The sequence below is a fragment of the Chiloscyllium plagiosum genome, unplaced genomic scaffold (genome assembly GCF_037043375.1).
Source record: "Chiloscyllium plagiosum isolate Xiang-an unplaced genomic scaffold, Cpla_swu_hap1 HiC_scaffold_21, whole genome shotgun sequence".
NCBI lineage: Eukaryota > Metazoa > Chordata > Chondrichthyes > Orectolobiformes > Hemiscylliidae > Chiloscyllium > Chiloscyllium plagiosum.
The window spans coordinates 19,290,933-19,303,060 of NW_028270159.1; the positions used below are offsets into that span (position 1 = coordinate 19,290,933).

A 12,128-nucleotide genomic window follows, 5' to 3' on the forward strand; every position below is an offset into this window, starting at 1 on the left:
ACCGTGATGCTGCAGTGTCTGGGGTACAGAGGCTAAACCAGCAATATGTTTGCATCCACCTGGCACCAGATCTAAAATAACCTAACCAATCACAGGCTCTGCCTTCTGTGTACAATGGCTGCCACATCACACAGTGATTGGAGGAGCGCTACATGACCTTGTTGCTGGGCAGTATTAGCTCCTTTCGTGATTGACTGTAAAATATGTTAACTTTATAATGCCCTGCTCATTGGAAGTCTGTGAAAGATCACTTGAAGGTTAGTTAAGACATATTGTGGATCTAGTGTTGTGATCATATATTATCCTCTTCACACCTTAATTTGCACCAATTTACACCTCTTTTTCTCTTTTACCACCATTAATAACTCTGTCTTTTGTGTTGGGCTTCTACACCATTTGCTTCCTTGTTCCTCCTCCACCTGTCAGAAGAGTATAATAAACTCATTTTCCAACACCTTCCACTTCTGAGAAGTCCAATCAGACCCGAAATTTTCCCTTTCCACAGATACTGCCAAAATGTTGAGTTTCTTCAGCATTCTCTGTGTTTGTTTCAGATTTCCAGCAGCCACAGTATTTTGCTTTTGTATGTCAAATATTTTGTTAGATTCTATGAGAAACATGAATTCAGTGAAATGATAGCTAATCTCCTACCCCTTATATATTTTCCTAACACAACTTGATGGCCTTCATCCTGTGCTTAAATTGAAAAGGAGCAGTCAAATGAACTTCCTTTTCTTGATGCCATAGTTGAGAAATCAGCCATGGAGTGCGCTACTAATATCAATTGCAACCTTCATAAATCAGTAAATGCATTGGGATTCCTACAGTTCCATGTGTTACAAGATTGGCTTTATCAGCAACTTCATAAATAAGATGCATCAAAATTATCTGTGGGATAGTGGCTAACCTGATCAGATTTTTTTTGTTTCATATATTGTAAAAATGTCATGAACAGGCCTAAAGTGCAATGTGTCTTATTAAAATTACTGCATTTTCTGTACTCCTGTTTTCAGATTTTATTTGTTTGTCTGCTCAGTGTGCAATAAAGGACCCGAATATATAAAGCGCCTACCCCTTAGATGGTAAGTAGTAAAAAGGTAATCACCATTGCCTTGCTGTTTCATTAGAAAGAGACAACTGGTAGTGGTTTAACATGAGGGTTATCACAACTCCATTGATGGGAGAGGTTGAGATAGAGAATTCTTCTTGGTAACTTCAGCCAGTGTGGGAATTGAACCCACGCTGGTGTTACTGTGTAATCATAGACCAGCTATTGAGCTAACTGAGCTAACAAATCCCAGCAAGTAATGCAAAGGTATTTTGAAAGAATTATTTCTCTCTTGGTGTTTCCCACTACCTGGAGTGAACACAGCATAGAATGTATTTGAACACCCAGTCATATGTGAAAGATAATCCCCAAAGAGCATAAAGAAAGATATAATCATAGATCAAGCAACTGTATTGAGATTGATGATGCTGAAAGCTGTAACAATGCTATGTGTGAACTATCCATTTACATAAAGCAGAAGTAATTGGGGACAATTTGCATGCTATAGTTGTACACTATGAATTAATGGTATGATCAGAGGTACAACCAAAGGAACTCAACTGTATTTTTTTCTTGGTTAATGTTCCCTGTTTAATTAGCTTTTATTAATATTATATGACTATATAAAAATATGTTTAGCTTTCAGTATGGAGTATTGTTAGAAAGGCTATTAAATGGGAAATTGAGTTTTACAATGAGTTAACATGTCATCTTTTACTCGAACTTGAAGTTGTTTGGGATAAACGTCTTTTTTTTTCCTTGCTGTTCTAGTGTCAGCCAAATTTGCTAACCCTAGCTCACTTCTGAATAGGCACAGCTCAACTACGAAACCACACAGAGCACCAATTGACAGTAAATCAGCAGTCTCGTGCAGTGCCAGAATGAAATTCAGATGTGAGGAATGTAAATTCACAGTAGTGGATTTTGGAAGTTCTGTGCTTAGGCTGGCTCACAATATCAATTCAAAGTAAAAGAGTACTCTGATTTAAATTATGCCATATGTGCCCAGAAATGGCGGAAACAAAATTGTTTCAATTAACGTAAAAATTCACCCATCTAAAATAAAAGTAAGGAGCAGGTAAAAATCTTCTCTAAAATGGAGATTATTTACAAAAATTAAGTATAGGTTTCCAATGCAGGTGGTGGGTGCTCCGTTAAGTGACTATCATAATCCATCTGCACATGTACAGTTATACCATAATCTCATGCCATTTAATAGGGGGTGAGGGGAGTGGGGGAAGCTGCCTTTTAGCGAAGTTCTGAATAAGTCAATCTGACCACAACCAATTCACTCTGGTAAAACCAGATTGAACATGAAGATGAGGCAGAGGTGAAGGTGATTGTCCATGATGAAATCAATAATAAACTTAGACAATTCATTCAAGGATAATGGAAAACATTGAACAAAAATAGGAATGTTTTGCTTCTGAGAAGATCAGGGCAGGCTTGCTGATATAGATAATTATGCAGCTACCATAATACTGTATTCTCACTAGAAAGAAGGTAGTTCGATGCAGTAAGTCACCATTAAGCCATGAAATTATTATAAAGACATTATCAATGTTTTTAAAGTTACCTTTGTTGATTCCCCTTCCCCTGAGATGGCCACTGATGGGCAACAAAGATATTTCAGTGTAATCAAACCTTCTTGATGCAAATCACGTTCTACATCAATTTCTTCTCAAAGCTGCATGACTTGTAGCAACTCTGTCCTATAAAAATTATGGCTTTATTGTTGCTAAAAGCCATTTCAGAAATCTGTTGCCTATGTTTAGGTTTTGAACTTTGTTGCTGGTTATGATATTCATTATGATCAATATATAGGCCTCAATATTTCGTAGGGGTGTTGTCAAATTGAAATTGTTGGCTACCCACAGCAACTACATTTTAGCCATGTATTGCACACATAATACAGGCAAATGTACCACAGGTATATATTTGCACAAACACATTTTATCGTTCACTGCAAAATGTTGCAATCTTTTGTGGTCAACAATATTTGAAATTCAAGTTTGAATTTTTCCGGCACAGTCCATCTCTGTGCAGCTTCCAGGTTTTCGTTGTTGCAAATGGTATCCTGGTGATGGCTGAGAACATTTAAATGGACAAAGAGACACACCAGGCACCCCACTCTCTCCCTCCGTTTGGAGAGACAAATGAAAGTGCAGTAAATCCAGATGCCACATGCACAAAGCTTCAACTGCCCCATTTCCATATTTCTGATAACTGTACTGTCAGTAAATGATAAGGATATTTGGAAGCACTTAGTTCTTTTATTAAAATCTTGTCCTTTTGTTTTTAGGGTAGATGTCGTGCACCTTGTTTTGTACAATTTAGGGGTCCGTGGGAAAAAGAAATACTTTGATTTTGAAGAGGAAATATTAATATTTATTAATCAAAACTGGTTGAGCCTCCAGCTTGGAAAGGTAGGTCTGCATGTTACTGTAGAGCTGTTGTATAGTTCAGCACTCTCCTGCTCTGACAGAGGTACAAATAGTATTCTACATCAAAGAATTTTTCTAACATTAAAACTGGCTTGTCTCAAGCAATATTTGGAGAACTATTTGAAGCCTGTTGATGAGTGTTAAGTAATGAATCTCAGTGCTGGTACCTGTCATTTGAAACCAACTCATTTCAGGCTCTTAGACCTTAGAATGAAATTGTGAAATCAGAAGAACAATTATTCAAAAAGATATCTAATGTGAGGTTCAATATAAAATTCAGACTCTGCAGAAACAATCATAATTGCCAGTACTTTTTAAAATACAGCCAGGGGTTATGACTTGGTTTCAGTAATTATAGAAAAGGCATTGAGAGCATTAATGAAGTTCTTAGTTTTATGATTACAAGTGTTTAATTGCTTTAAGAAACCTCAAATTGGTTGTCTTAGGACATTTTCAGTCAGGCAACCAACCTTTTGTCTCAGTATGCATCCCTCCAAATGGAACAACTGACCAGTTCTCCACTGGACTTTGCCCTGGTTTTATCTGTGGGTGGGAATCAGGCTGGGGGCATGTAGAGTTAAAAAAAAAAAGCATCAGCAAACCATGCAGTCCCCAAGTTTTATTTCTGTTCTCCCTGAACTGGGAGAGTATGAGAGTTGTGGTGATAAAATGTTCCCAATTCACTTAAACTACCAAACCGGTGCATAAAGATGAAGCACTGAATATCTTGGATACTGAAATCAATTCGAAGAGTGCGAATTTTTAAAGTTGCAATTAAATAAAAGGTAAAGTCACCATAGTCCTATCAGACCATGGGGCTGCTCTCTTATTAGAGAGAAAGCCCCATGGTGGTGGTTTAACTTGAGGGTTACCACGCCTCAGCCGGGGGCGAGAGGTTGAGAGGAGAGTCCTTCATAACAACCACATCTGTTGCAAAAATTGAATCCACGTTGTTGACATCACTGCATAGCAAACCAGCCATCCTGCTGTAAGGGGTACAATAAAATAAAAAGGCTTGATTTTAGCTCTTCCTAAATAGTTGGGTTTTGAAAGAGTTAAAAAATCAGACAAATGAAAAATAAATTCAAGAATAACAAAGTTCTGCACACTTGGTGAAAAACTTGTAATAGCAATACATTCATAGAACATTACAGCATAGTACAGGCCCTTCGGCCCACAATGTTGCGCCGCCCTGTCATACTAATCTGAAGCCCATCCCACCTACACTATTCCATGTACGTCCATATGCCTGTCCAATGACGACTTAAATGCACATACACTTGGCAAATCTACAACCGTTGCAGGCAAAGCATCCCATACCCTTACTACTCTCTGAGTAAAGAAACTACCTCTCACATCTGTCTTATACCTATCTCCCCTCACTTTAAAGTTGTGTCCCCTCATGTTTGCCATCCCCAGACTTGGAAAAAGGCTCTCCTTGTCCACCCTATCTAACCCTCTGATTATCTTGTATGTCTCTATTAAGTCACCTCTCTAACGAGAACAGCCTCAAGGCCCTCAGCCTTTCCTCGTAAGACATTCCTTCCATACCAGGCAACATCCTAGTAAATCTCCTCTGCACCCTTTCCAAAGCAGATTCAACCTGATTCAAGTTATTGTATTATTCCCTTTGGCCGCAGATGACCATTTTGCAATGTTATTTAAAATTGTCTATTTAAATAGCGGATAACTTAAATTATTTCGCAACAAAGAGAAAAATCACTTTGAATTGTCAAGTATAGAAGTTACTATAATAATTAAACTATACAGTGGGTTTTGTGAAAGGAGTGGTGAATGATGAAGTTATAACCAAGTTCTGAAGCAGTTAATTAAAACAAACCTAATGTTGATATGAATGGCCTGAAAAATGGAGTACCTGACATTTTAGTGGTTTTGAAATGCCTCTGGTTGCAGTGCCACAGTTGAAGTTCATTTGGGTTCAGTTCTGATGACTGTGTTGCAAAGAAAATTCATTTAAAGATACAATGAAAGGCAACAAAGATGATTCCCAAGTACAAAGGGAATGAGTTATGAGGGAAGGGAAAGTGAAATCCAGGCTGAATGTGTTAAATACCAGGAGATTAAAATATTGGCACAAAGGATGGGTGGGAGGGTGAACTGTGAAGAGGATACATAGATGTTGTGATTTGGATAAATTCAGTGAGCGGAAAAATACTAGCAGATGCAGTACAATGTGGACAAATATGAGTTATGCACCAAGAGAGTGGTATGCCAGTGGAATCTCCTGCACAGAAAGCAGTCAAGGCCAAAACATTGTATGATTTCAGAGAATTAAATATAGCACTTGGTGCTAAAGGGTTAAAAGGATATAGGGGAGAAGCCAGATCAAACTGTTGATATGGATGATTAGTGATGATCATAATGAATAGTAGCGCAAACTCAAAGGGCTGAATGGCCTATTTATGCTCATATTTTCTATGTTTCTGGGGGTAGGCAGTATTGAGTCATATACTTAATTCACACACCACAAGCTCCCAACATCACTGATTACTTGTGCCACATGTTAAAAAAATTATAATGTGTGTATATACACTAGCTGTCACCCAATTGTCCTATAATTAACATATCTTTTTCCTAGTTCCATTTGGTCTCTGCCATTCCTGACAGATCCTACTTGATGATAACAATAGTTTTCTTTTGGAACGTGATTCTCTATATTCCAGCCTAAAATGAAATTTAATCTTAACCATCAGCATTGAATTGAATTTTCCAGCTCTTGGTTAGCTCATGTACCCAGCATGCTGGGTGAGAGCGATATATTCATCTCACTTGAGTTAGTGAGGAAACTGTTGAGACAAAATGAGTGTGGTTAATAATTCTGTTGTCAAGTGTGGACCAAAAACATTTTTGTGTTAGTTCTGCAGCATTTTTTTTAAAAAAGATCAATAAAATTCCATTTACAGATTAAACTCTCTGGAGATGTTGTTGAAATATTGCAGTGTTTCAGTGCTGAATAAACACTGTTACTTCTCTTTAGCTGACAGAAACAACAGTGCTTGAAAGAAAACAGCATCTCCTCAATGCTTTAAACAGCTACAAAAGCCGGTAAGACTTTATCTGTGCTTTATGTGTAACACTTAATACAATTGCAAATGCCCATCTATATTTTATTAATTTGATTAATGAGAGACTTAATCATGAAAAGACCATGTGCAGTTCATTAAACTACTGCATATCAATCTTGTGTCTTGAGGGTTCCTGTGGTAAAGTAGTAGTGACTCTACCTCTGAGCCAAGAAGCCTGGGTTTAAGTCCCACCTGCTCCAGAGGTGTTTAGTAGCATCTCTGAACAAGTTGTTTAAAAAAATTACCTAAGTATGAATCCTGCTCCCACTCCCAACTGCAGTACTGTACATGTAAATGTTAAAATCATTTTTGCTTTTCATGAAGAACATTAGTTTACAACATATCTATACGAACATATTATTAAGAACTTTGCAGTTTCTGTCCACATATTTCATTTCCTTCTCTCATTTTTCATGATGTTTTTTGCCTTAACATAAGATAGATTCATATAATGGCTATGATGTAGAATGAGACCATTAAGTGCATTGTGTCTGCAATGGCTTTGTGCAGGAGTATTCCATCCAGTCACATTTCCACATTCTTCACCCAGAACCCTGCTGTCATTTTTTTCTCTGGATGATTGTTCAATTCTCCAGCACATGCTGAAGCAGTATATTCCAGATCCAAACCATGCACTCTGTAAAAAGTTTTTCCTTATTTTGACATGTCTTTTCTCTTTCCACTCACCTTAAATTAGTGTCCTCTGATTCTGGATGCTTTCTGCATATCTAGCTTGTTCGTATCCTCTATGATTTTGAACATCTCTTATCAAATCTCCTCCTTTTAAACTTCTCTTCTCCCTAACTGAAGATCTTCATACTTAGAACCATTCTTGTAAATATTTTCTGCACTCACCCTAATGTCCACTAATTCTTTCCTAGAATGTGGCGCCCAAAGCTGGGCACAGTATCACAATTGAAGTTGAACCAGTGTTTTATACAGATTTATCATAGCCACCTAGCTTCTGTACTCCACACCCCTATTAATAAAGTTCAGAATCCCATATACTTTATGAACTGCTTTCTCAAACTTTTCTGTCACTTTTATTAATTCATGCATTTATAACCTTGGTCCGCATGCTTCTGAATCCCCTTTAGAATTGTACTCTTTATATATTAGGGTCCTCTCATTCTTCCTATTAAAATGAATCACTTCACACTTATTTACATTAAATTTCATTTGCCTGTAAATGCCACCAGCCTGTGTATAATCATTCAAAGTTTTGTAACCTTGAATGTTAATATGGCATTTTCGAACATAAACTGGTCTTCTAACACAGTGTTTGCTTGCTGCAACCACTAAATGGTGCTGTAGCTCTACTGTCCTCTGGCATTATTTACATTGTGAATAGGTTGTAGAACAGACCATTCAGAGACATAAGACATTCAGACATGCGAATGTTGGTATTACTGCATGAAACACAGCTCTGGCCCATTCCCCCAAGCTTGTGCCTTAGTAATCATCTGAGCCATTTTCTATGTCATCTGAAGGTCAAAGATGGACTATGTCCACAGGGACACCAGGTACAAAGCTCTAGACAAGCAGAAGGAGAAGAATGTACCCAACACTGCTCTCCCCTGATGATCACCTTTGTGTGTGGCTGCATCAAGCTAAGTGTAGATCCTAGGGAAACAAACACCAAGTGTCACTACCTATTGAAGTTCTATCTGTCTCCGGTGTTGTGACAGATGGATCTGGCCTCAGTGTTGTGGAGGGTTCTGTAGTTGGACTGTTCCATATCATCTGCCCCTTGTGAAAAAACTTGCAAAGAGAAACACCCTTCATAACAGGTCCATCAGGAAGTGGGCAGCATGTAGCAACTTTGAGATTCTGCTGGGAAAAGGAGCGGGTAGGTGCTGTTGTGGGTTCCAGAAGCAGGCTGTCAAGGTCATCCAGCAGAATGCCTCATTGCCAGAAGTTTCCAACAGGCACCAAGATGTACCTTAGCTGTGGTGAGAAGGGCACAGCCAGTGAGATCCTTCATGCACATCTGGACTCTGTGCACCACTGCACGCTGCATGATAGGTTGTGGGAGGAAGAAACTTTCACACATCTCATTCTTGAACATGCCTTTGCAAAGAAGGTCTGGAAAGAGATGCAGTGTGTTTGTTGAGGATTTTCTTGAGCAGTTCCGTGACACAGGACTTGTTGTCCAGTACATGCACTGAGACAAACATGAACTGTGCCTGGAGGACCATCAACTTGATGAGTGACTCTCTTGGTCTGCCTGAATCTTGTTGGTCTTCCAATCTAAAGAGTTGGTCTCGATTGAGTGTTGTAGACTGGCCCATTCCAGTGTCCAGGACTACATGCTGAGGGACACACTGAAGCCTGGGCAGCTGTCGCCAAGTGCAATGGGGGAAGATCACCGCCTAAGGTCTTTCTGCCAAGGTATAATGAGAGTCCGTTCAGTTTTCAGAACTTCTCCTTGCCTCAAAATGATTGTAAATAAGGTCTAGAATGAATAGGAAATGGCTTTTGATTTTTGCAACTGCTGGAATGTCAAATTCCAATGTTTGTTTTCTCATTTGTATGCAAAGACTGTACAGAACTGCTTTAGTACCTATGTATGTACATAAAGTTTTTTTTTATGAATGAAGTATATTTTTGCAATAAAAAATTTCAAACGTGTAACAGTTGGCATTGGGTTGATGGGGTGCAGTAAAGGAAAAGAAGCTGATTGCTGTTTTAGTGTGCACTAGGGGGAGAATGACTGTTGCTGGAGAAAATAGAGAACTTAGCTGAAACCCTGCATGAACACATAAAACAATAACATTTTATAAAGTACTTTTTAAAAGCAGATTTTCTGTTTATGTAATGTATTATTTTGGGTAAACGTTAATAATTATGAAATAAATGTTCGTGTAATGCTTTGCTGACATCTGGAGTCATAGTAATTTTCAGATGTTAAAATAGGGTCACATCAGCAAATAATTTGGGAAGTACTGACACAGGGTTACAAATCAAAGTAGCAAAGTATTTAAATGCACCCTAGTGTTGAGAAAGGGCCAGTTGAATTGAACTTACTTAATTAAGTGCAACCAGTCCCCTATGTTGTGCAGTCTATCACACAGCTGCTTATGCATCGCATCATAATGGAGAGTTAAGACTTCCGTCTGTAATGGTACCCTTCTACTATTTGAGGCATTCAAGATGCTTTGGATGATTAATTGAATAGAAATAGTGTGCAAAGATATGGGAGAAAGCAGGAGATTGGCACTAAGTAATGATAATTATTTGACGAGCTGGTGCAGGCACAGTGGGCTGAATGGCTGTAACAATTCTGTAATTCTGCTATCATTCATGATCGTACAATATACAGAAAACTCACACTTCTGCTGGTGGGACAACTTTTGAATATTCAATTAATCACATAAATACTAGAACATTCGATTAGAAAAATGATCAGTTAACACAGACCTAATTAGTTAATGTTTCTGTCTTTCATATTTAGAATGTATTGTTGCAGTACAGTCAAATTTACCAGAGTGAGGAGAAAATAAGTTTAAAGACAATTCTGAATCAAAGCCTTTGCTGAGTTTTATTATATTGTACCTCACTGATTGATGTGAGGATATGAATTTGAAGGAATAAATTAAATCCCAGAAAATATCTCCATGTCACATAAATGATTACGGAACTTTAAAATGACAACTAAAACCTTCATTCTGACTCACAATTACTAAACCCATCCCTTGAGATGTGGAAGTATTTGGCAAGGTTAATCCCAATATAAAAGCAAAATATTGCAAATGCTGGAAACCTGAAATAAAAACGAAATGCTAGAGAAGCTCAGCAGGTCTGTGGAAGGAGTGACAGTGTTAGTGTTTCTAATCCGTTATGACTCCTCTTCAGAACCAGATTCTTCACTTCAAGAGCTTCAGTTCTGAAAAACAATTGTATCAGACTTGAAATATTAACTCCGTCTCCCTCTGCACAGATGCTGCCATACCTGCTGGGATTGTCATTATTTCAGGCTATTGCTAATCCCTGGTTAATTTTGGAACACTTCTCTCCCCTTCATGCAAAGTAAAGAACAAATATGCTATTTTAAAATGAAGGGAATGTTTCACTAAGAAGCCTCCTTCACTGACAGTTTAGAATTTAAATTGCTAGAGGTCATTTTTTCAATTAATATCTGGTGTTAGAAGGGAGTTTGTTTACTTTGTGTGGCTTAATCCAAAACCCATTTGCAGCTTCTGAACTTGTGCATATTATAAAATTGAGTTCATCCTCACTTCGAAGTACTGTATCACATATTGGTTGGCTCCATGCTTTCACTTAGTGAGATGTTGACTGTAGGAAGGTATCAGTTCAAAGCTGGGAGTCTTTTGGCTTGTCACCTGGGCTTTTGTAGTGAAAATCAATAGAGAGACACTGTCAGCAGTGTAGGGACAAGCCTACAGACTGCATTCGCAATCAGAGGTAGAATAGTGGCATAGCGAGAGGGAAGAAAGATAAATGACTGTTGACAAGAAGTTTCACATTGATTGTATTCAAAGACTGAATTTTCGTTCTATTGTATGTTCACTAATAAACATCTGGATTACTCTCTTACAAAGAATTTTATGAAGTTTATTCATGTGAGAAACACCATATTTTTACATTGCTATAACTTGCCACGAACACTCAAGGACTTAAAGTTGAAAGTATGTTCATGTTAGGATGTATATTGGAGTCCAAACTAAAGGGAATCCCCAGGTTGATAAGAGGGCTTTAACGTATTAACCTTTTGTGTTAAAGGTTTATCTGTGGTAAAGAAATTAAAAAGAAAAAATGTATTTTCCGTCTCCGTACTCGAGTACCTCCAGTTCCTCCAAATATTATTTTGCCAGAGAATATTGGCCAGTTGACTGATAGTGCTTCCAACGAGATCAAGAGAAGGGGGAAGAATATGTTGGTGTTTGCACCTAAGTATGGGTGAGTACAGAGCATGTTTACAGACTGACTATGCTGTAGGTACATGATTTCGAATAAATATGTTAGATTGCTGAAAAATCATGATTGGAGTAAATGTCCAGTGTCTTTAGTCATGATAAACTGAGGTCAGTCTCATCAGTTATATTATTATAGCTAGTACCTGATGTTAGGATGGTTGCATCTAGTATTTACTTGCCTTTGACTCAGTCTTGTTTGTGGTGTTCCAGTCCCCTACCAGAAGTGCCTCAACCTCGCAGGCGGAGGCTTCCATTGAAGTGGGGGATGAAATGCAAGAAGTCAAACTGGTTTCTGCAGGATGCTGTTCCAGAGGTTAGTTACATTCTGTCTTGCATCAGCTAAGAATGGAAAAACCCTTCTATATGAAAGTCAATAATTGTAACCAGTAAATCAAGTTTATTCTGCTGCAAAACCCTGGATGCAGTGTGGAAATGTTGTTGACACAAACAACATGGAGCCTTTAACCATCCTTTCTCAGTTATCTCATGGTTAATGTCAGTCCCTTGGTGAGGGTGCAGAGAAGAATTACTAGAAATTTACCAGGAATGTAGAACTTCAGATATGTCAAGAGAAACTGAGATTACAGCATGAAAGGCTGAGGGGAGATTTAAT

The 12,128-nt window shown here is 38.1% G+C and overlaps 1 protein-coding gene across 2 annotated transcripts in view; it reads left to right on the plus strand.

Annotated features, from left to right (window-relative positions):
• Positions 1–12,128, plus strand: part of phf19 (PHD finger protein 19) — a 48,706-nt gene that overhangs the window by 24,638 nt on the left and 11,940 nt on the right. For both annotated transcript variants that reach the window (XM_043720279.2, XM_087998387.1), the window contains 5 exons: positions 1,014–1,082; positions 3,351–3,474; positions 6,491–6,558; positions 11,322–11,498; positions 11,726–11,828. In XM_043720279.2, the coding sequence (XP_043576214.1) occupies positions 1,014–1,082; positions 3,351–3,474; positions 6,491–6,558; positions 11,322–11,498; positions 11,726–11,828 (541 nt within the window). The remainder of the gene's footprint in view (positions 1–1,013; positions 1,083–3,350; positions 3,475–6,490; positions 6,559–11,321; positions 11,499–11,725; positions 11,829–12,128) is intronic.